Source organism: Bos taurus, chromosome 15, assembly GCF_002263795.3.
Source record: "Bos taurus isolate L1 Dominette 01449 registration number 42190680 breed Hereford chromosome 15, ARS-UCD2.0, whole genome shotgun sequence".
Taxonomy (NCBI): domain Eukaryota; kingdom Metazoa; phylum Chordata; class Mammalia; order Artiodactyla; family Bovidae; genus Bos; species Bos taurus.
The window spans coordinates 57382227-57408394 of NC_037342.1; the positions used below are offsets into that span (position 1 = coordinate 57382227).

The 26168-nt window shown below is 39.0% G+C and overlaps 1 protein-coding gene across 1 annotated transcript in view; it reads right to left on the minus strand.

Moving 5' to 3' along the window:
- Positions 1-26168, minus strand: part of SLC5A12 (solute carrier family 5 member 12) — a 51294-nt gene that overhangs the window by 17531 nt on the left and 7595 nt on the right. The window contains exons 2-9 of the mRNA NM_001101059.2: positions 21390-21455; positions 19954-20005; positions 18272-18339; positions 13209-13363; positions 12948-13088; positions 7517-7646; positions 6556-6644; positions 512-624 (exon numbers count right to left, since the gene is read on the minus strand). Of these exons, the coding sequence (NP_001094529.1) occupies positions 512-624; positions 6556-6644; positions 7517-7646; positions 12948-13088; positions 13209-13363; positions 18272-18339; positions 19954-20005; positions 21390-21455 (814 nt within the window). The remainder of the gene's footprint in view (positions 1-511; positions 625-6555; positions 6645-7516; positions 7647-12947; positions 13089-13208; positions 13364-18271; positions 18340-19953; positions 20006-21389; positions 21456-26168) is intronic.

Consider the following 26168-nt stretch of genomic DNA (forward strand, 5'->3'; position numbering starts at 1 on the left):
TCCATGGAATGTTCCAGGCAAGAACACTGGAGTGGGTTGCCATTTCCTATTCTAGGGGATCTTCTTGACCCAGGGATCAAACTCTGTCTCTTTTTTCCCTGCATTGGCAGGCAGATACTTCACCACTGTGCCACTGGGAAGCCCATATATACACTACCATGTGCAAAATAGCTAGCTAGTGGGAATCTCCTGTATAGCAGAGGGAGCTCAGCTCAGTGCTCTACGGTGACCTAAATGGGTGGGATGATGGGCGTGGGGTGGATGGAAAGTCCAGTAGGGATGGGATATATGTATACATATAGTGATTCACTTTGTTGTGCAACAGAAACTAACACAATATTGTAAAGCAACTATACCCCAATTTAAAAAAGGATTTATATGTGAGATTACTCATGTATCTCCATGTGCACTTGTGCCTGTCAGTATGCACTGAATAGAGTGTGCAGGATTTTGACATGTACCACATATACATTTCATGATACGGAATAGAAGATCCACCGGCTGTACCTACATAAGCCTTTACTGATCCAGGTGCTCAGCTTGTCAGAGAGACGAGGAAAACAGCTCTTGACAAAATCCTCAAAGGTCACTGTTGCTAAGGCATTGATGCTGGCAGCCACGGTGCTATATGGAGACAAAAGCGAGAACATAGCCCAAACTAAATAAAGCTGACCGGCCTGCCCTGGCATCCAGGGTAAATAGACAAGGCAAGGCTCTAGACAAAATAGACCTATGTCCTTATTCTGGATCTCTGGGGAACTACAGGGCCTCACTCACCAAAGCTGCTTCTGTGTTTAAAGCTTTTCACTTTCTTCCTCTAATTCCAGTGAAGAAGCTAACCTTTCATTCTCTAACTCCCACTGATTTCCCTAGACCTTAAATAAGCTAACATGCAGTAGCAGAGAGGTTGTGTATATGTGTGTGTGTGTGTGTAGGTTAAACTTGACGCAGGAAGTAGTGACTATTCTAATTCAGGAATCACTACAATATGTCATTCATTAATTCTTTCATTCATACCATTTATACATCTGTTCATTCTGAGTACTAGGCATACAATAGTGAACCAGAAAGACATAGAGCTTACACTTTAGTTGTGACATAGATATTTAACAACTAATTATTCAACTGACTCCACTGTTATGAAGAAAAATAACAAAGAGTTAAGAAAGCATATCTTGCAGAGACCTAAACTGAAATGAAGTTAGGATTCTTCTCTAAGGAAGGGCTTCCCTGGTGGCTCAGATAGTGAAGTGCCTGCCTGCAATGTGGGAGACCCAGGTTTGATCCCTAGTTTGAGAAGATCCCCTGAAGAAGGGAATGGCAACCCACCCTAGAACTCTTGCCTGGAGAATTCCATGGACAGTTGTAGTTAAGACAGGTACTGAAAGGACCCTTGCAAATTCAGAATAAGATGTTTTAGAACAAAGAGAAAATTTTAAGTAAATGCCTGCAGATGAAAAACTTGTTTCATCCAACAACAGGAAGCACCAGTGTGACTAGCATGTAATTAATAAGGGAGAAAGAGACAAAGAAAATACTAGGAAGTAGGCAAAGATAAAAAGCACATAAAAGCTCTGGTATTCTCTAACTTTCCAAACAGAGTTCAGTCTTACAGCCCAAAATTTGCTTAATGGACAGAAAAATCAAAAAATTAGAGTTTCCTTTGTAGAACAACATGAAAACTTATTAAATTTCTCATACAGACCAGGAATATTTTAGTTAGTAGGATAGATGTATTTATTAAATTCATGTTATGCAAAATCACAAGCACAAACAAAAGTTCTGGAAAAGAAAGAAACAAATGAACAAAGCCTGGTCAGCTGTTTGTAAATTCTCCATTGCTGCTGCTGCTACTAAGTCGCTTCAGTCGTGTCCGACTCTGTGCGACCCCATAGACGGCAGCCCACCAAGCTCCCCTGTCCCTGGGATTCTCCAGGCAAGAACACTGGAGTGGGTTGCCATTTCCTTCTCCAATGCTTTCCTTTTCCACTGCTATCCATTAGCTAATTGTTTTGTTATCCTCCAATGCTCATTTGAAGACAAGCTGTAGCTATGGCAGCAGCATGGAAGAAAATGCAAACTTTGCCTTTTTTTCTGTAATGCAAGATAATAGTATTATTATTAATTCATTAGCTGTAGTTTACTTCAGTTGGGATGGTTCCAGGTCCATCTAGTGCAAAATTTAAAAGTTCTTTCCCTAATGACAGATACAGTTAGTAGAAACTTTCTGTGACCCATTTCTAGAAATTGAAATTCCAAGTACTTCAGCTTAGCTTTCTCCTTTTCCTGAGAATCAAGGCACAGTGTATGTCCCCTAGAAGACTTCTCTTCTATCTGCAGCTCCATGCAAGTCAAATAAAGAAAGGAGAGGATCAAATAAAATAAGCTTCTATGCTCCCTACATATATGGCTCAAAATCCATCATTTGAAAGCTTTAACTTTTAGAGTTTATTTTCTACCTTTGAATCCACTGGGAGGGAGGCGACAGAAAGCCGTTTTTCCCCAGAAGGATCAGATTTGCAGAACCTCTGCTGGACTGCTTTTGCAGTCAGATATATTATCCATATGTCAATTTCTCAGATTCTAAAACTGGTACAAGATGGTGAAAATCTTTTTTTCTTTCCTAGCATTAAACCACTATCTCTTTATTCTACCCCTTCCCTTGTCTTCCCCATTCTCTAACCCGACATCCTCCTTAACCTTACAGCAAAAGAAATCTCTCTATAGTATGTACTGTCCAGTATATCTCTTTCTTGAAATTTTTGGATTTGAGATCAAAAGAATCAACTATTCTTTTATGAGAGAATCAATCTGTTGACAGCTATATTTATCCATTATGGAGGAGTCAGCTTTAGGAAAATTGAATAAATAAAACAAGCTCTGTAGGGAGGGACCAAATGAAAGCTAATGTGTCATCCCTATTTGCATTTGATCCTCTACTGTTCTTTATTTCTTCCTTAGTTTCCCTGAGATGCCGATACTAACACCACAGAACAACATCATTTGTACTACTGATGCAAAATCCTATGAAGTAAAGTAGCAAAAATAATTCAGCAGAACACTAAATTAAAATTATACCATAAGCAAGCTAAAATCATTATGTGAATTCATAGATACTGCTATTTTGGAAATACATAAGCATACTAATATTGATATGTCAAAAGCTAGAAAAGAAAACAATAGTCATTTCAAAAATGCCAATAGTAATCACAATTCCATATATCTCTCTGATAAAAATATTTCCTAAAAGTAGAATAAATATAGGCATTATTGTTCTTATTTATGATTTTGTTAGTTTTATATATAAGTATATTAAATGTAAATAAATAATATCATTCAAACCAAAACCTGGTATCATATTTACTGGTAATATCCAGGAACCATTCCCTTTAAAGCATATAACAAAACAAAGGTTTCTGTAATCCCTCAATTTTCTTATCATTGTTCTCAAAGCATAATTATATGAGAGTGAACATAGAAGTGTAGCTATTAGGAAAGAAGAACTCAAAAGTATTTGCAAATATTATGACTTGAGTACATTCAAGTTTTATAGAATGGACTGAAAATAATTAGAAAAAAATGATATCAAGGGAAATTCTGTAAAAGTAATGAATAAATACTATATACTAAGTTAACATATTTAAAATCATTCTTTAAAGCTTCAGTTCAGTTCAGTTCAGTTCAGTCGCTCAGTTGTGTCTGACTCTTTGTGACCCCATGAATTGCAGCACACCAGGCCTCTCTGTCCATCACCAACTCCCGGAGTTCATTCAAACTCATGTCCATCAAGTCAGTGATGCCATCCAGCCATCTCATCCTCTGTCATCCCCTTCTCCTCCTGCCCTCAATCCCTCCCAGCATCAGAGTCTTTTCCAGAGTCAACTCTTCCCATGAGGTGGCCAAAGTACTGGAGTTTCAGCTTCAACATCAGTCCTTCCAATGAACACCCAGGAATGATCTCCTTTAGGATGGACTGGTTGGATCTCCTTGCAGTCCAAGGGACTCTCATGAGTCTTCTCCAACACCACAGTTCAAAAGCATCAATTCTTCAGTGCTCAGCTTTCTTCACAGTCCAACTCTCACATCCATACATGACACTGGAAAAACCATAACCTTGACTAGAAGGACCTTTGTTGGCAAAGAAATGTCTCTGCTTTTGAATATGCTATCTAGGTTGATCATAACTTTCCTTCCAAGGAGTAAGCATCTTTTAATTTCATGGCTGCAGTCACCATCTGCAATGATTTTGGAGCCCCAAACAATAAAGTCAGCCACTGTTTCCACTGTTTCCCCATCTATTTGCCATGAAATGATGGGACCAGATGCCATGATCTTCATTTTCTGAATGTTGAGCTTTAAGCCAACTTTTTCACTCTCCTCTTTCACTTTCATCAAGAGGCTTTTTAGTTCCTCTTCACTTTCTGCCATAAGGGTGGTGTCATCTGCATAGCTGATGTTATTGATATTTCTCCAGGCAATCTTGATTCCAGCTTGTGCTTCTTCCAGACCAGTGTTTCTCATGATGTACTTTAAAGCTTAGCTTAAAATTATTAGTATCATTATAGCTGTACACAAATAGATCAAAGGAATATAACAGAAAATCCAGGAAAAGTTTCAAAAGTATTAAAGAAGGTAGGATGTAATAAAAGTAGCATTTCAAGTCAGTGATGAAAAGGTAACTTTTCATTAAAAATAATGAGGTATCTTGCTACTATCTTAGCAGAAAAATAAGTCAGGAACTCCACTTCTTTTCTATACTATACCCCATGTATATACTATACCCCATGTATAGTCTAGATGATTTAATAATTTTAACATTTAATAAGACAATAAATATACTAGAATGATATCTGGATGATTATTTGTAAGCATGGAGCAGAGAAGAATGATATAAACCTAGAAATCATAATGTAAAAAATTAATTAATATGATATAGCTGTTCCATATATTCAAAAATATTAATAAAGCAAATATACATAGGACAAATGAGAAAAAATGAGATATATATCAATAATCCTTTCCCATATATATATATATATATATATATATATGGAAGAAAACTCAAAAGCAAACAAAAAAGTAACAGAGAACATGAACTGGCATTTCACAGAGAAAGAAATACAAATGGCCAGTGAAGGTATGGAAAGATAGCCAACCCCACTTCTGCTCAAGGCAATTTGTATTATACTAAATGAATTAAGTCAGACAAAGACAAATACCATATGGTATCACTTATATGTGGAATCTAAAAAAGTGATACTGTCTTACTGTTTTAGTCCATTTTTCTCAATACTCTTGCCCCCACCATTCTCCCCATGACTGTCATGTCTCACCTGGGTTAAGGCAAAAGTCTCCTTTATAGTCATTTGCTCTCACCACTCCTTCTTTTGCGATAGCCCCTTCCCTTCACAAACAAGACCGAGTCTTCAGCTGTATGACATCACTCACTCAAACTTCCCTGCTTCAAATTTTCCAATGACTTCCTAATTAATATGCAATGAAAGCTCTTCAGTCTTTCATGAAAACTTTCCTGATCTGATGCTTGCTTGCCTCTTCCAATTTCTCCTCATTTGCTCTCCTCTTGATTTCTTAAGCTTCAACCCCTCTCATTGATCCTGAACTGTTTCATACAGATTATGTCCTTGGGGGGTTTGGTATTTGCCCTCCTCGCTGCCTGCAAAAATTCCTGTTTGTGATCTTCACACTCTTTAGATCTCAACGCAAATGTCATACACTTAAATAGAAGTGCACTAAAGACCCTCTCAAAAACAGAGCTCCCAACCTAACCTCTCTCTATGCTATCACTCTGTCATTTCCTTTATGCTATTTGTCATCATCAAATAATATCTTGGTTTTTTGTTACTGTTTAGTTATATATTATCCATCTCCCATGTTTACCAGAATGCAAACTCTATTTAAGGGCAACATTTATGCCAATCTTGTCTGCAGCATCCCCACATCACCAGCTGTGCCTGGCATAGTATAAGCCTTTTAACATATCTGTCAGAGTAAACATGTGAATAATTTTGAATTTATAATAATGCCTACATTTTGGAAATGGATGTTCTTAGCTGCCTGAGTGTGTTATTAAAGATGTAGAGAATGGATTGCAAAGAAGAGATCTGGAAGAATCTACCGCAGCTGAATGAGAAATGCAAGCAAACAGAGCTGCCTTGTGGGCAAGTGATGTGAAACCATGGGGGCAGTGAGCTCCAGAAGAGGTTGAGAAAATAAACAGAGAGATCTAGTGCAAGAGCAGGCCTAGGTTTACATACGATTTCTGCAGTTTACTCTCTTACCGTGGGTAAGTTATCTACCTTGCTAAATCTCAGTTTCCTTATCTATCAGCAGAAGATAATGAGTAGTTTCGGTCTCATATACTGTATGACAACTGATGAACAGATACATATAAAGCATTCAGAAGGCAGCTAATACACAGTGAGAACTCAGTAATACTGGTGGTGAGTACCACTAATACTCTTGTCATCCTTGTTGCTTTGTTATTACCATCCTCATTATCAGAACACTATTGACAAGTGTTATCAATACACTAACCTCAAAGTTCCACTGAAGGCACAAGCCACGAAAAGTCCTGGAAGTCCAGGCATCGTGGAAAATAACTCCATGACGAAGTATGGCATCAGCTGAGAGGAGGCAAGACGAGATGGGACAGGTGAGAGGTCTCATCAGCAATGTCTGAAATGTGGGATTTTGGGGGCTTCCTGTGCGGCACTAGTGGTAAAGAATCTGCATGCCAATGCAGGAGATGTAAGAGACACGAATGCCATCCCTGGGGTGGGAAGATCCTCTGGAGGGGGAAATAGTACATCACTCCAGTATTCTTGCTGCGAGAATCCCATGGACAGAGGAGACTGGTGGCTGACAGTCCATGGGGTCATAAATACTTGGGCAAGACTAAGCATCTGAGCACATATTGTAGCTTTTTAGCAAAAGAAGGTGGGGGAAAAAAGAAAGTAATTATAAAGAAGTTTTCATTGACTATGGTTTTTAAATGCCAGCAAATGAAGTTATGATCCATCCAATTTCCATGGACCTGAGGTCCAGCTGTAGGGTAGGAGAAGCGGTAGGAAGCAGACAGTCATATTAGGAAAACCCACTGTATGAACTTTAGAATGTTCAGAAACCTTTAATTTTTTTTTAATGTTTTCAATGTGTGCCATTTTCTTGCCTGTTTACTTTAATGATAGAAACCAAGCCATAAAAACAAGTGCTTAAAACAGATCTTCAGGGAATCTAGGTATTATGGTTCTACTCTGGAGCTAGATTCGTGGGAGAGGAGCTCCCACAAGACACAGTGGCAGTTTAACAAGTAGGAGGAGAGAGTGAAGACTATAGATCCTGGTCTGTGACAATATCATCCAAGAGGAGAGGAAAAAATCAAATCGTGGGGTTTGGGAAATAGCTAGAGGTCCAGGTGGAAAAAGAGAAAGGCTCAACATTATCTAGTGATGGCCCGAAACACACTCATTTCAGCTGGCCCCAAGGGAGCACATACCTGGTCTGGGGCTGAGATGATGCCCGAAGTCCAAGGATCACAGTCTTTGAAGTGCGCGTACATGGTTAAACCAGAAAAGACTGCACATAGCAGAATGATCCAGAGACCTAGCAAGTTGAAGTACAAGGCTCTAGAAAAGAACACACGGTAGACTCTATGTCAAACTATAATGTGATGAGGTTGTCAACTACAATTTGGCACTTGCCATGGCATTAAATCATGAGCTGCTGCAGCTGCTGATTTTCAACACATCCTGAAAGGAGTTTAGGTTGGAGAGCAGAAATGAGGCACTCTGTGTTCAGGAAAAACTGTCAGGACAGGTCTTCAGATAGTTAGATATTTTAAGCAGCTAATTTTATGAGCTCAATTTTTATATCTCCTTATATCTAGAAAAGCATTAAAATTCTTCATGGTGATGGCTGTTCCTAGTGACTAGCAAAAGCTTCACAAGACTAGTTAGAAACCTTCTGGAAAAACATGTGCTTGACTGCATGTATTCTTTATTCACCAAAATCACAAATGTACTGACCTTTCCCCCCTGCCTCTTTGGAGCAGTTTCTCAGAGCTCTCTGAGGTGCTGTCTTCTGGGCTTCAGTTCTCATTTTTTGCCCCAAATAAAATTTAACTTGCATCTGTTACATAGTGCATTTTTCTAAGTCAACAAGGTCATTACCAAAGAATCAAGACAAAATTCGGATGGCCTTTTTGCTATAAAATAAAATTCTCTAGCCTTCAGAAATCTGTATATTCTGATATCAAGTCACTATGTTATTCACCTGAAACGAATATATGCGAGTCCTAAGTCACTTCAGTCGTGTCTGACTCTTTGAAACGCTACGGACTGTAGCCCACCAGGCTCTTCTGTCCACGGGTTCTCCAGGCAAGAACACTGGAGTGGGTTGCCATGTCCTCTTCCAGATGATCTTCCCAACCCAGGGATTGAAACTGCATCTCCTGTGGCTCTTGCATTGAAGGCAGATTTATTACCACTGATCCACCGGGGAAGCCCCATAATATTATGTCAATTATATTGCAATTTTAAAAAATCATTACATTTTGTATTTTTTCATTTTTATTTGGGAATGTTACATTTTTAGACTGATTATGAAATTTAAACGAGATAGATTTTTTTATGGGTTTTTTAATTCGAGAGTTTTTCTGTAAAGCTTTTGAAATTGAGAGGTTTTCTGCGAAGCCTTAAATATGGGGTCAGGTCTAATTCCTTGGGTGAAATTTCATGTATCAATCACTCATATTATATAACTTCAAATAATTTCCCCTCTCTCAATTCATGAAACTGTCAAAAAGCCAACTTATGTTTTAACATCTGTTTTCCCCCCACAGGGATGATGAGATAAATGTAGAAATAGACACATTTTGGCAATATTCACTTTAGGGATTAAGTGAGATGAAATTTAAAGTTCAGTTTTTTAAAAGGCAATATAAAGTATGACAAAGCTAAGTCATTTTCCCTATTTCTTTGAAGCAATTCTTTTTTATTCTTTTAAATTCTACAAAATTCTTCTTAACTTCAATTTGAGTGCATTGGTAGTATCTTATGGCTATTTTGTATTCATACTGTCCTTCGAAGTCAAAATATCACACATTTTCTAAATCTCAGGTGTGGAGCCATATGCCCAGGACATAGGTGTAAGGCCTTGTACCAAGGCCACAGACGTGGGACCTGCGCTAAAGTCAACTCTGGAACTGACTAGGTGCCAGAGCAGCCATAGCCATGAGCAGTCCTAATCTAAATCTGCCAACCCCCTGATCCCATATTAGGTAAAAATACCCACTCTATTACCCAACCTATAGCACCCTAACAAATGATCTAATGCCACCCTTCCAGCAAGAGTTTTCTTTGTCTTGAAGCTCTAAAAAAGCCACAAAAGCCTCAACTCTCCCTTGAGCCGGCCCACTGCTCTAACAGTGTTTTCTGCTCTAATAAACTATTCTCCTCTCATTCTGCTTCATGTCTGGAAATTCTTTTCTAACTTGCACAAGACCATGACATCAGGGAAGATTTGAAATTTGGTTGGCCTCACACTGGATCTAGACGTGTGTGCGTGCTCAGTCATGTCCGACTCTTTGTGATCCCATGGACTGTAGCCAGGCTCTTCTGTCCATGGGATTCTCCAGGCAAGAATACTGGAGTGGATTGTCATGCCCTTCTCCAGGGGATCTTGCCTGATCCTGAACCCAGGCACTGAACCTGTGTCTCTTGCGTCTTCAGCAATGGGCAGGTGGATTGCTTACCTCTGCACCACCTGGGAAACCCATTTTTTCATTAGAGATATACTTTAACCCCCTGCAAGGCTGATTCTCCTATTTGAAACCTAAGCCATTTTGGTGATTCATTCAGAAAATACTTATTAGGCATCATTATGTACCAGGTTCTTTTAGGTACTGAGGACATAGCAGTGGGCAACCCCGAACCCACTGGAGGCAGGTAATAATCACCAAAGCAAAATAAACAAGGTGTTTTTATATATGATAAGAGATACAAAGAAAATAAACAAAGGCAATGAGAATGGAACAAAAGGGACTGCATGTGGACGTGCTCATCTTAGCTGGGAGATGAGTGGTGGTGGGAAGGGACCTGATAACCTGCACCAGCTTCTCCTGCCCTCATAGCACTATCTCCCACCAGCACTTCTGAAATGTAAATGGAATTCTAGAAACAAGAGTCCAAGGAAGTTTCCAGGGAGCACATCTAAGATGATGGTAAGTGGTAATGTTCCTGGGTGTGAAGAAGATCTAGCTTAAGATGAAGGTGTCTTTTGTAAGTAAGCAGAATTCTAACCATGCAATTCAATTCATTTATAATGCGTCACTTTTGGTTTTCACTTATGGCCACATTCAGTATGAACTTTCTGGATGTATTTTCGCCTACCAGTGATTCATAGGTTTAGCCCTGATGGACTGTTTTAATCACATCAGATAATTGAATGGAAGTGGTACTTGTGATCAACATTCTATAGAGCCTTCTAGGTCAGAGTCTGCTGGCAGCTGGCTCTGAGTGGCATTCAGGTGCCCCAGTGCTGGCCTTGATGCTCAAGTTCTGTGACAAATGACGGTCCCAGTAGATCTCTACTCTAGCAATCTCCCCTCCAGCTATGGGCACTTTAACTGTACTGACCACTTGGGCTGATTTCTCACTCCTGGATGGTATCAATGAAATCAACTTAGATTCTTACAGGTAAATATTTTCTAAAGACAGTTTTTATTTTTTCATCTTTCCTTATTCTAACAAAATTCCTACCATAGTTCTGGTCTCTCCATGGGAGTGGGGATGGGTCAAATCAAGAATGGCGAGTGAAGTAAGCCAGAAGGAAAAACACCAATACAGTATACTAATGCATATATATGGAATTTAGAAAGATGGTAACAATAACCCTGTGTACGAGACAGCAAAAGAGACACTGATGTATAGAACAGTCTTATGGACTCTGTGGGAGAGGGAGAGGGTGGGAAGATTTGGGAGAATGGCATTGAAACATGTAAAATATCATGTATGAAACGAGTTGCCAGTCCAGGTTCGATGCACGATACTGGATGCTTGGGGCTAGTGCACTGGGATGACCCAGAGGGATGGTATGGGGAGGGAGGAGGGTTCAGGATGGGGAACACATGTATACCTGTGGCGGATTCATTCTGATATTTGGCAAAACTAATACAATTATGTAAAGTTTAAAAATAAAATAAAAATTAAAAAAAAAAGAATGGCGATCTTAAATGCTTAGGAAATTATACATATTTCTTCCTTAATGAGTATCTCTCCTTTTCTGACAGTTTTCATATGCATCAAATACTAATATAACAAATTCCAAGAAACTATTATGAATGGATTGCTTAATTTAAACCAGTCCACTAAATGAGACTGAAAGATACACAAACACAAGTACACTTGCAGGAGTATACACAAACACTCCTACACACACACACTCCTACACACACACACACACACACACACATAAAAATTCCTATGTATATATGTATCAATTTATATGCTTATACACTCACATATATAAGCATCACCTTGAAGCATTGCTTTGTAAAATAAGTAATAAATATTTAATGAGCACAAAGTATCATTCTTGGACATGTAGGGAATATGATGAAAAAAGTACATTTCCTAACTTTTAGGTACTATTATAGTAATAAGAAGAAATTGGTCATGTTCACAAGAATAAATGGTATAACACAATCACATAAGACCAAAAAAACCCTTGCTCTAACAGAGAATTATTATTTATTTCACCTAAGGATTCTTCCCCTATCAGATATCTTCTAGTTTATTTTAATGCAGAACTTTAAATAAATTCTAATTTCATATTATTTTAAGATCAAAATTACAGTTGATCTTGAACACATTTTAAGCAATTCAACTATTTGATAAAGTGATGATCACATGTGTAGAGAGTTTAATATTATTTATTGTAATAAGATATGAAATGATAGAATAGTAAACAACATATTCACTTCTTCCTTCTGAGGGTATGTGAACTATATAAGTAATATATTCCCTTTTGTAATTCAAGTCACAAAATGTTGAACTATGTCCATTTACTTGTATCTTTTATTCCATCTAAATAAGAAACTATGCAATTAAAGTCTTTATGATCAGCTGTGGAAATATTTATAGAGACTGTTTCTCATTCCAAAAGAAGTTAAGGGCATCCTGACAGGTCTGCAGAGGCTGGAACTTTGGATAGCAGCAATGAGGATGAAATGCCTATTTTCAATGCAATTCTAGCTTATTTATTCCAGCTTTGCAAAAAAAAAAAAAAACAGTGTATAACTTTATTTGGTCCCCACTCTGGAGAGTGGGATGACTTGCATGGTTTAAAAAAGGCTTAACAAGTTGTGACTCTGTGGTGTTCTTCAGAGTAAGCAGCCTGGTAAGACTGGTTACTGATTATCCTGACAGGAGTTAGAGACACTAAAGTCCTGTTATGACTGACTCATTACCTGTGTTATAACTGCCTCATTACCTTGTGTTTTATTCTCTTAACCTCCTTGGAAACTTTTATGGTAAATCCATCAAAATAAAGATGCTAGTTGAAGAGACCACATGGTGAATGGAAATAGTGATGAGAACCAACTCGTCACCGAAACTGTAGGTAAGATACAGGTGCTCCTTATCTTTGCATTGTCTCCCACAGCACCTAATTCAACCTAGTAATTTCTCAAAAAATGAAAGCAACAAGTGATAGTGAGAAAAGGCAAACAAAAACAAGTTCAAATCCCAGCCCTGCCACTTCCTCATGGAGAAGGGAATAATAGCCATGCCTGCCTCAAAAAATTATTGAAAGGGTTAAAAGAATCTTCACTTCTTTCTCTCTTTTACACATACATATACACACTCAAAGCATATAAATACCCAAGAACGGCAGAGAAGAAAACATAAAAATGTTTATTAATAACTTACAGCTTGGCATGCTTTTCTGTTTTGCAAGAGATGCATCGCTGGATGGTCGACTGATTAACTCCATAGATCCCAAGCCACGTAAAGGTTCCTCCCACTGAGATTGTCCAAAAAGTGTGCCTCCTGAGAGGATCTATATCAAAGCTATGAAGCAGAGAGAAATGAGTGAGCAAACACATTCCTTTGATACCTAAATATTATTTTAGGTGATGAGGTCATACAGCTAAATGTTTATAAAACAAGAAAAAGTAGCGTTGGACATACTCAAATATATTTAATCGAGATCCATTTTCTGCTTGTTCTAATACATTGTGTAATCCACCAGCATAGGTTGATCCTTGAATGAGAACCGTTAAGAAGCCCACGATCATGACAACCATCTGAAATGCATCTGTCCACACTACTGCTTTTAATCCTCCCTGAAATGAAGAGAATGGATGTGAGTTCTTAAAGTGAAGACTCAAACCCTTCCACCTCAGCACAGCCTCTTTGCTATCTGCTAGATACCACCCTTTCTGTCTTTTTCTTCCCTTTCTCCCTTCCTTCCTTTCATTCTTTCCTTCTCCCTTCCTTTCACAGTCACTGAACACCTTTTATCTGCCAAGTTTATTGGGGATAATCACCTGGGTCTGGCTTGTACAACTTGAGATTTATTTTTGTAAATTTAGTGAATAAATGTGGGGAAACGGAGATGGTAGGCTACTGAAAAAAAAAAGAAAAGAACTAGGAAGGAATGATAGATTCCATACGTTCATGGAGAAAAGCGTTTTAAGAGCTGGAGGAAGATCGAATAGTGAGATGAGCAAACCAGAGTGTCAGGAGAGTGAATCTAACAGTAGATTTCAGGAGAGGGTGATTAAACAAGTGGTTAGAGTAGTTGTTATCAAATCTGGATCCTCTTTAGAGTCACTTGGGGAATTTAAAAGCGCACAAACAAAAAACAATGTTTGAGCCCCATTCCCAGGAATTCAGAATAAACTGAGGTCTGGGTTGGGGCAGTTCTAAGTGTTTCTGAAAGCCCTCCAGGTGACTCCAATGTACAATTCTAGTTGGAACGATGTGGGCAAGAAGAAAGGGGAAAGAAAGAGGCTGCTGGAGAATCTTAGGACCATGGCGAAGATGGAATGCGCAAACTAGGAAAGATTAAATGAAGTGATATATTTTAAAAGTATTTTGAAAATGAATAAGCACTATGGGAATGAAAGGATGTGATATTTTTAACGCTGAAAAATAGAATTATTATCCTCAGTTACTCCTCCAGAGTGTCAAGAACTTCTATGAAAAGATGACAGGCTTCATCTTTATCTTGAGAAGAAAGAAGACATTGGATTTGTCTCATCATTTCTTGTGTAATTAAAATTAAAATGAGTTTAAAAAATAGACATAAAAGTCCCTTCCAGATGCATTGTATTTGCATATTCTGTTCAATTTCTGATTGGAAGGATATTCAATCTCTTACTTACCCCTCCTAAGTAGTGGTATTTTGATTTTCTTTAAAGGCGATAAAACCCTTCCAAATCCAAATCAAAATATCAGATTTTGGTGATACAAAGACCAATGCCAAAGACGTCCTTTCAGAGGCTATTTGGCATGGGTTATACAAAAGTATGTATAAACCTGAACTTAAGCTAGACCTGGGGCAAGAGAACAAACCACTTTATCAAACGTGCATCAAAAGGCATGAAAACTTCTCTGATTTTTATGACTCCTTCATATAGCAAGAACCACACCTACCCACACTCCACTCATATATAATCCTGATTGTATCTTGAGTGTCACTTAGGTATTTAATCAGTCTGTGTTGTTTTGTGTTGCTGACTGTTTATCTCACTAGGTTGCAAACTCCTGCATGGCAGGAATTATTTCTTCTTAATTTTAAAATCTCTTCCACTGTCCACTGATTATCTTAGCTATGCTATACATCTATGGGATTATCAGAGTAAGAGACTGCAAGATGAGCAAGTGTTAGCTAGATGAGCCATTGTTTTGGTGAGACATTGAAGCCTGCAGCCTGGCCAGAGAGGATGGAATAGAGGTGTGGTGAGGAGAGATCAAATTGGGCGGACTGACTCACAGACAGAAAGATTTTCAACACTAGTCTAAGAAGCTTACAGTTTATCCTGTGAACAATGCAAGCAGAGAGAGAATTAGATCAGTCAAGTGCATGAAGAGATGCATGCTTGAAGAAGATTAGGCTGACAGAGGTATGCAGGCTGGAGGGAAGCACTGAAATCAATTAAGAGGTAGTACATTTAGCTCATTTTTGTTTATTGTGATTTTTAAAATATCCAGACTTGTTTCTGACATCTTTTTGCTATTTGTTCTACTTTTTCTATATATATATATTTTTCCTTTTGCTTAAATAAGTTGAGGGTGATTTTTTTTTCACTTTGTTTTAATTCCCTTTTTCTACTTTGACTGTTTTATTTAAATGGGTCCCCTTGAAATTGTGCCATGAATTTTTCATTTAAAGTCTAAATTTTTAAAATGTCTTAATCTCCAACAATTCAAGGATTAAAACATCTTTAAATCTAAGTACTCTCTCCTTGATTTACATGCTATTGAGGTCTAAATGAAATTATTCTTTTTAATCCCTAAATCACATATAATTATTGTTATTACATTTTAATATTATAAATTATATTATTTAATATTATATAAATTATACCACACTATAAAATTATTGTGATTAAGCACCAAAAATTGTTTGACTAGACCTACTGTTTATTATTATATTTTTGTCATTTTTTCCATCAAAATCTAGAGAATTTTATTTCTTCCCACAATATTTCCTTTAGGTTATTCTCTGGGGAAAATATGTTAATGGTAATTTCTCTTAGTTCTTGACAGTTGATAGTTTTGCTGAAAGATAGTTTTGCTGAGTACACAATTATAATTGACAATTGTTTCTTTCAATGTTTTGAAGATATTGTTTCACTGCTCTGGCTTCCATTACTGTTGCTAAGAAGTCTGCCTTTCATGTCCCTGGCAATGCATCTAGTTATCTTCCTACAGGCAAATACTTTGAAGCCACTAATCTGTTACGTATGGCCAGACATGTATGAAGTAGAAGCCCATTTTTAATTTAGGTAGGAGATGTATGTATGCTCAGTCGTGTCTAACTTTTTGCAGCCTCATGGAGTGTAGCCCTTCAGGCTCCTCTGTCCTGGGATTTTCTGGGCAAGAAGATTGGAATGGGTTGCCATTTCCTTCTCCAGGGGATCTTCTCAACCCAGGGATGGAACCTGTCTCCTGCTTGGTAGGTGGACACTTCACCACTGTACCACCTGGGAAGTCCAGGCTGAGATAGTTAGATAGCATCACCATCTCAATGGACATGAAAAGGGAGCCTGCTGTGCTGTACTCTACGGATTCACAGAGGGAGCCATGACTTAGGGACTGAACAACAGCAAAAGGAGGTGTGTGTCTGGAACAGAAGCATGGTAGTGAGAATGGAATAGAAAAAAAAATAAGATGAAGCTTTGCCGTGTAAAGAAAAGATGGGATTTATAAGTATGAAAAAAGAGATAAGAACATTTTAAAATTGTATATTATCATAACATATGTTAAAAAAAGTAGGTGATATGCACACAAGGCCAAAATGCATGGACAGTATGCTATATCAAAATACTATGTGATAATTTAGCAATTACTTTATTTTTCTCTATAAAGGGGGAAAGACAATCTGACTATCTGGGAACCATTACCATATTCTTAACTAGTTACTTATAGGCTCCCTATATAGGACCAATACAAGGAGGTCCAACCAGTCCATATTTAGTATGATTTCCATCCTAAAGGAGATCAGTCCTGAATATTCATTGGAAGGACTGATGTTGAAGCTGAAACTCCAATACTTTGGCCACCTGATGTGAAGAACTGACTCATCGGAAAAGACCCTGATGCCGGGAAAGATTGAGGGCAGGAGGAGAAGGGGACGACAGAGGATGAGATGGTTGGATGGCATCATTGACTCAATGGACATGAGTTTGAGTAAACTCCGGGAGTCGGTGATGGACAGGGAGGCCTGGTGTGCTGCAGTTGGGGTCGCCAAGAGTTGGTCACAACTGAGCAACTGAACTGAACTGAACTGATAGTACCAATAGGGCTTCTCTGGTGGCTCAGGTGATAAAGAATCTGCCTGCAATGCAGACTCGGGTTCCATCCCTGGGTTGGGACGATCCCCTGGAGGAGGGTATGGCAACCCATTCTAGTATTCTTGCCTAGAGAATCCCATGGACAGTGGAGCCTGGCAGGCTACAGTTCATGGGGTCACAAAGAGTCGGACACAACTGTAGTGACTTAGCAAGCATGATATCAATGGCTCAGAAGAATAAAGACTCCTATTATAGGGCATGACAAATGATAGGTGCTCAATGAATATTTGTTGAACTAAACTAATTGTAATAATTTCATAAATATAATTTCCAATACCACCCAAGTTCCTTGGTTAAAACTAAGCATATGTAAAGCCAAATGTTAAATGTAATCCAAGCTTATCCATCAATAAGAGACAAAATCAAGGTGTGGAATCCTCAAGTTTCCAAAATATCAGCCACCACTGGTTGTTCATTGGTACATTTTGTATTCTTTAGCCAGTAGTCATGGAGAAGGCAATGGCACCCCACTCCAGTACTCTTGCCTGGAAAATCCCATGGATGGAGGAGCCTGGAAGTCTGCAGTCCATGGAGTCGCTGAGGGTCAGACACGACTGAGCGACTTCACTTTCACTTTTCACTTTCATGCATTTGAAAAGGAAATGGCAACCCACTCCAGTGTTCTTGCCTGGAGAATCCCAGGGACAGGGTGGGCTACCGTCTATGGGGTCGCACAGAGTTGGACACGATTGAAGTGACTTAGCAGCAGCAACCAGTAGTCAATGAAGTACTGGTTGGTCAAAAAGTTTGTTTAGCTTTTCCATAAGATGTTACAGAAAAACCCAAATGACCTTTTTGGCCAACCCAATATAAATGTTACCTAAGGCTTATAATCACTGTTAATGAGCACATTTTTTTTTTTTTTCTCAGTAGTTGCATATGGCCACCTCACCTTCAAGCGGGGAGATATTTCTGTCATTAAATCTTCTTTTACTCATGGCTCTCTCAAATGAACCCAGAGCTCAACTTCTACTAATGGTTGATATGAAAAAGGATTTTAAATAAGACAACAGCACCTTCCTCAGAAAACTGTTACAGATAAGGCAGCATATTTTTATTTAATTGAGAAATAGCAATTTCTGCTATACTTAGATGCTTTGTTGTTGAAAATTTGCCCTTATCCCATATTAGGAGGTAGTGCTAAATACTTTTTCACAGCTAGATACATACCAGGGTACAGTAGAATGTGCAAACGATTCCCGTTGCAAACACAGAGCCCCAGAGATCAAACCCAGTCACTATGAAAGGAGACAAAAATATTGAAAGAAGTTCCTTTAAGAACAGTAAAAGAACAAACTTCATGAGGAAAAAGTCACAATATTCTTGTCTGTATTCTTTGTGGGCAAATGAAAATCAAATTAGAGGTCAAAATTAAATTAAATTAAATTTTATCACATCTGATAGAGATTATTTTATTATATTATTATAACTCAACCCAGTCCATGGGACTTCCCCAGCAGTAAAGAATCCACCTGCAGTGTAGGAGACACAGGAGACACGGATTCCATTCCTGGGTTGGGGAGACTCCCTGGAGGCGGGCATGGCGACCCACTCTAGTTTTCTTGCCTGGAGAATCCCAAGGACAGAGGAGCCTGGTGGGCTACAGTCCATAGGGTTGCCGAGTCAGACACAACTGAAATGACTGAGCAGCAGCAACCCAGTCCATAGTTTTCATGTAATGGTATAAGCCAAATGTTTTCTTTTAAGATTCTGGAGTTCCCAATCTCTGTACCAATTGTTTGCTTATTTGTTTGTTTTCCTTAAAAAAGTCAATTAGTCCAATTTCTGCACCAAATATTTCATTATTTGTTTGCTTTTCTTAACAAAGTCTGCATACTTTGAAACCACCTTAACAATGACTGTGAATAAATATTTTTCAGTATAAGCACATAGCACAATTAAATTGAATATTGAGGACTTCTAATATTATACATATCATTATGAAATTTCTTTTGCTTTTGGTTTTTCTTTCCTTTTTTCCCCCTGGGATTCTATTCTTTCAACAAGGTCAAGTGTAAATCTTAAAATAATTACTACAAACACCTTTTACTCATGTATTCAGAATATCCTCTTCATGAGATTACTCAGAAAGGACCATATGTTATGGATGACCTTATTTAGGTTGTGTGTATACAACACAAAACTATCAACTTAGGGTTACCAAAGGGGAAAGAGAGGAAGTAGGGATAAATGGTAGCTCAGATGGGAAAGAATCTGCCTGCAATGCAGGAGACCTAGGTTTGATGCTTGGGTTGGGAAGATTCCCTGGAGAAGGGAATGGCAATCCATTCCAGTATTCTTGACTGGAGAATCCCATGGATAGAGGAGCATGGTGAGCTACAGTCCATGGGGTCACAAAGAGCGGGGCATGACTGAGCAAATAACACACACACACACAGGATTTCTAATACTATTTCTAAACTGTTATACATGAAAAAGATAAACAACAAAGATTTAGCACAGGGAACCATATTCTATATCCTATAATAACCTATAATGGAAAATAACTTGAAAAATATACATAAAACTGAATCACTTTGATGTACACCTGAATCTAATACAATATTGTAAATCAACCAAACCTCAAAAAAATTTGTCATTACTTCAGTGATTAGAAAATGAATGACAATCAAATTGGATGTTTGAAACCACGTGGATACAGTCAAGTAACTAGTTATTTGCATTATTTTCAATGATCAATTTTTAGAGCTTTATGTTGTGACAACTACAGTAATTCATAGTATTCTAACCACAGGAATGTCCTTCCCAACAAGATTTCGTGCATACATTTCTCAAGGTGACAACGCAGGTATAAAAATGGTGGAAAGCACAAGGGAATGTGGTTAACTCACCTTGATTGAGGGCCAGAGCAGGAGCGTACACCACCACTCCCGTGTAGAGAATCTGGGGGAGAGACAGGAATCAGGTGAACAGTGAGAAGAGCGACATGGAAAGGAAACCTTCCTAAAAATTTCCTTACAGCCTTAGCACTACATTTCCTTCAACTTGTTCCAAACATTTCATTCCTTCACACTCTCATTTTGAAGTCCTTGGCCACTGTAACTAATTCACAAAAAGGATAATAAGCATGAGATAGAGGAAGGCTGTTGGACTTTTAAAATGGCTATACATTTTGAGATTTTATGGCTACAGCTGGTGTATTTCTGAAGGATATGAAAATAGGGTTCAGTTTTTGACTCACCCTTCCACTGCCCCGTCATACGCATATCACCATGACACAAACACATTTTAGCAGTTTGCTGAAACATAGACTTTAAAGTGGAGATGGAATAATCTATGAAGAGAGCACCTTGCAGGGAAAACTAGCTACACAGGCGACCCCCTTTATGGGCATATCTTCAAACTCCCAGAACTGGAGGCCACTACACGGACAGAAGTGGGTCCGGTCCCATATAGTTTTAAATGAAATTTCACCATTTAGAGATCCATGTGAGAGTTTTAAAAGGCAAGTAACCATGGACAGGTTAAGGAGCATTGTTTTCCCCATTTTCTTGCTCTTAAATCCTTCAGTCACTGATGGAAGTTTTAATTTAGAAATGGAAGAAGGTTATCTTATAGTAGAAAGTTCTTGGTGAGTCATTGAAATGCATCGAAGCTATCCCACAGGCAGCTGTGGGCAGCAAGAGGATACCCTTGAACCAAGGAGGGAGGAGAAGAGTCCAAAAGGGGATGTGGGAGTATTGGTTTGAGAGTATAATTTTAAACTATTTTTCAGAAACTAACTCATTTCTCTGTTGAATTGGAAATGAGCATTTCTGGTTCAACACAGCTAAACTAGCAAAAAAAAAAAAAAAACAAACAAACAGTTACCAGACCATTTCATATCAAAAGCAACTTGTACCAGTTAAATAAGAGTTCACAATAAATTTAAGAAAATGCTTTTTTGCCCCCTTGGTGGTTTATGATATGTATTTGGTATTATTTATACAGATATATGATTGGAGAAGGAAATGGCAACCCACTCCAGTGTTCTTGCCTGGAGAATCCAAGGGACAGGGGAGCCTGGTGGGCTGCGGTCTATGGGGTCACACAGAGTCGGATACGACTGAAGCGACTTAGCAGCAGCAGCAGCATACAGATATATGAAGTCTATGAAATGTGGAAATCCTTCTATAAAATCACATATTTGAAAGTGCTATCCTTGGAAGACAGTAGTTTCTTCTTAGTGTTGAATCTTTCCTTTAACTGTGTTAATTGCTTCTTGAAATAAACAAACTCGTTCCTTGCCACCCCACAACCCACCTCTGCAGCAGCCCTTTCTCCTTACCGTTTGCACGATGTAGATGACTGTGGCTGCATAGCGAACTGGTTTGTTGAATCGTAGTTGTAAGTACTAGAAAGAACAGAGAGAAGGACATGCAAAAAATAAGCAAGTTTTATTTAAAGGCTGCTAATAGCATATTGAAAAGTAGAGACATTACTTTGCCACAAAGGTCCGTCTAGTCAAGGTTATGGTTTTTCCATTGGTCATGTATGGATGTGAGAGTTGGACTGTGAAGAAAGCTGAGCACCGAAGAATTGATGCTTTTGAACTGTGAAGACTCTTGAGAGTCTCCTTGGACTGCAAGGAGATCCAACCAGTCCATTCTGAAGGAGATCAGCCCTGGGATTTGGGATTTCTTTGGAAGGAATGATGCTAAGGCTGAAACTCCAGTACTTTGGCCACCTCATGCGAACAGCTGACTCATTGGAAAAGACCCTGATGCTGGGAGGGATTGGGAGCAGGAGGAGAAGGGGACGGCAGAGGATGAGATGGCTGAATGGCATCACTGACTCGATGGACGTGAGTCTGAGTGAACTCCGGGAGTTGGTGATGGACAGGGAGGCCTGGCGTGCTGCGATTCATAGGGTCACAAAGAGTCGGACACGACTGAGCGACTGAACTGAACTGTACTGAAGAGGGTTTCCTTTTTCTTGGTATTTCTCTGAGTTTAATGCTTAGCTTTATAACATGATTTTACCCTATTTGATCTTGAAAGAAAGGGAAAGAAATTTGGATTGTTTAAAGTCAAAGATGTATTAAAGCTCAGTTTTTGCTCAAACTTCACATGATGGTCAGAGAAGATAAATACTTTTTTAAATTTTTAAATTATTATTGCTTCAATTAGAAGGTCTTCTGGCTCTCTCCCCAGGGCTCTTCCTACTAGATATACTAAAGCCATTATTTCCTTTTCTAGCCACACTACCCCCAGATTCAGCTCAGGCCTTCCTTACCTCTTGCCCAGATCAACGCAGTAACCCTCTATCTGAGCTCTCTAAACTCTCTCCAAACTGTGTCCACCCATTCCACCAACCACACACCTGCCACATTGATTCTCCTAAAGCAGAACACTGGTCACATCATACTTTTCCTCAAAGGTTTCAGTGATTCTCTATCACGGACAAAACAAAACGCACATCCAGGCTTTCCATTCTAAACCCTCTACTATCTGATCCACACCCTTCCCCTCTCAACATCACTAGCCCTCACCTGGTTTACTGTGTACGTAAAATCACTATGTATTGTTCAGCCAGAATGTTTGTACTCTGTAGATTTCTCTTCTGTGTAGCAAGATTTTTCAGGGCAAGAGAGCATCCCCTCACCCCCAGCCCTCAAAATTCACCAATTATTAGTCATCTTTCAAAAATGAGAGCCTGATTGCCATTCCTGTTCCTACTCATACTTTCCCCTCCGAACTCTTAAGGCAAGTCTACTAAACTTCTTTAGCACGTGATAACCAGCTACCTTATATTTTAGTGTTGGATTCACATATTTTATAGGCTTCCCAGGTGGCACAGTGGGAAAGAATCCACCTGCCAATACAAGAGATGCAAGAGATGTGGGTTCGATCCCTGGGTTGGGAAGACCTCTAGAATAGGAAATGGCAACCCACTTCAGTATCCTTGCCTGGAAAATCCCATGGATGGAGGAGCCTGAGTGACTACAGTCCATGGGTTGCAAAGAGTTGGACTTGACTGAGCACACATGTGTGCACACATCACATATTTTACAGTATTCATTTCCTATAGCCACTGTAACAAACTATCACAAATTTGGTGACTTTAAACAACAGAAATGTGTTTTCTTACAGTTCTGGAAGTCAGAAATTCAAAATCAATTTCACTGGACCAAAATCAAGGTGTTGGCTGGGCTCTGCCTCCTCTGGAGGTCTTAGGGAAGAATCTACTTGCATCTTAGGAGTTTTTGGTGGCTGCAGGCATTCCTTAACTTCTAACGTCATCACTCCAGTTTCTGTCTCTGTGGTCACATTGCTTTCTCTTTGTCTGACAAGTGTTCCTCTGCCTCCCTCTTATAAATATGATTGTACTTAAGGCCTGCCTGGTTAAATCAGGATAATCCCTCTATCTCAAGATTCTTAATTTAATCAATTTTGCAAGGATCTCTTTTTTAAAACCATATAAGGTAATAGTTTCAGATTCCTGGCATTAGGACATTTATTATCCCTTTTGAAGAGTGGTAGTGGTAGTTTAGTCACTAAATTGTGTCTGATTCTTTGTGACAGCATAGACTGTAGCCTGCCAGGTTCCTTGGTTCATGGGATTTCCCAGGCAAGAATACTGGAGTGGGTTGCTATTTGCTCCTCCCGGGAATATTCCAGACCCAACGATAGAATTGGTACCTTCTGCTTGGCAGGTGGCTTCTTTACCACTGAGCACTGGGAAGACCATTTTTGGAGGGAGGTGTATGCATCTTCCAGTCTACCACTTATTTTCCCTGGGGCATGTAAACAGTGTCCAATTTTATCATTTTATCTTCATCTTTCATTTATTCATTTAACAAATATTTATCCTTTGTCTTCCATATTGCATTCTGACCTACAATGATAGCAAATATTATATAGTTCATGATCCAAAGGACTTTACCGATGAGAGGAGGAGACTACTAAATTTATAACAGTAAGGTTACAGTGATGGTGTGTACTAGAAGAAAAGCTACAGGGAGCTGTGAACATACTAAATAGATGTATCTGATTTACTGTTGGGGGTCAACAAAAGTACCCCTGAATCCCTAGAATTCCTACTCTAGAAGGCACTAGTATTTGAATTCCAGTGCATAATAAACATGCATTGAATGAACAAAATAAATGTTAAAAGTAGCAAATACTTAAGGATTTAATATCTTAGTAGTAATTCTTGGTAGTAATTTTTAATTGGTAATAGTTGTTATCTAATTTAAGAAAAATAATTTTGATTAAGCCAGGAATTAACCACTCCTTTTTCCTAGAAATAATACATAAGTAAGAGTTGTTTAAAGCTCAACATTCAGAAAATGAAGATCATGGCATCCGGTCCCATCACTTCATGGGAAATAGATGGGGAAACAGTGGAAACACTGTCAGACTTTATTTTTGGGGGGCTCAAAAATCACTGCAGATTGTGACTGCAGCCATGAAATTAAAAGACACTTACTCCTTGGAAGAAAAGTTATGTCCAACCTAGATAGCATATTAAAGCAGAGACATTACTTTGCCAACAAAGGTCCATCTAGTCAAGGCTATGGTTTTTCCTGTGGTCATGTATGGATGTGAGAGTTGGACTGTGAAGAAGGCTAAGCGCCAAAGAATTGATGCTTTTGAACTGCGGTGTTGAAGACTCTTGAGAGTTCCTTGGACTGCAATGAGATCCAATCAGTCCATTCTGAAGGAGATCAGCCCTGGGATTTCTTTGGAAGGAATGACACTAAAGCTGAAACTCCAGTACGTTGGCCACCTCATGTGAAGAATTGACTCATTGGAAAAGATTCTGATGCTGGGAGGGATTGGGGGCAGGAGGAGAAGGGGACGACAGAGGATGAGATGGCTGGATGGCATCACTGACTCAATGGACATGAGTCTGAGTGAACTCTGGGAGTTGGTGATGGATAGGGAGGCCTGGTGTGCTACAATTCATGGGGTCACAAAGAGTCGGACAGGACTGAGCGACTGAACTGAACTGAACTGAACTGAAAGAGTTGTTTGATGCCTTAAGATGGGACCTTCTTTAAAACCCTAGAAAAGACTCCTCTTGTCAGAACTGTCACTCGATTTCACACTAATCCACATCTCCCAACTTACCTGCTCAACCCTTCCCCCTAAGAAAGAACTGCCTTATTTTAAGCCCATCTTTCTACAGAAGATGCATTCAGTACACTATGAGTCAGGTGGATGTGTGAATGAGGGCACCAAGGAAAATATTTTTAAAGAAGTGAAGAAGTCACTGAGGAAGGATCCGAAAGTCTCAGCTATCACAGGATAAAAAAACAGAACAAAACTTTTATGTTGAGGACAACTTGGGTTTAGATTACATGTCCTTGGAAAGATCAGATTATTGCACTAAACCATGGCTCCCTCTTTCTAAAATTGACACTTGCATGACCTATCGACACACTGGACAATAATAGCAAGTGCAGGGACAGGAATATATGGGATCTCAGTGACCGTAGTAGCTATCATGGGTGTGACCCCTGTAGTTTATTGCCATTCTCTGTCCCAGTACACCCTGATGGCATCTAAGTGTTCTGTGATTATCTGCTTGAGGGCTTTATCTCAGCCCTTCCCCAGGACAGACTGGAACTGCTGAAAACCAATGATAAAAGGAAGTTGGACCCCCAAAATCCTGGTAATTTCCATTTCAGTGAGGCCAACCCTGATATGTGACTTATACTGTCTCCCTGAGATTCCCACTGAGATGGAACCTCAGTTGCTCATGGTTAACGACCTGCCCAAAAACATTGGCTTTTTTTCCCATGTCTTACTTGCCACTGGCCTACTGAGAGTTTAATTAAATCATTTCCCCAAAAAATGACTTGCATACAACTCCTTGTCTCAGGATTTGCTTCTGGGAGAATGCAACTTAGGACAGTGATATTTTTATTAATAACAAATATGAATCAAGTGAAGACTGCAGAATTGCTTGTCTGATAAGCTGTACCTTCTTGTTGAGAAGAGATTCTTCTCCCATAACATTAAGAGTCAAGGATAGCCTACTGTAAGATGAGACTAAGTCTGATATGCTATTATACAAGTTGTCCCATCTGAGTTTGCCTAGACCAATGAGCCAAAGCACT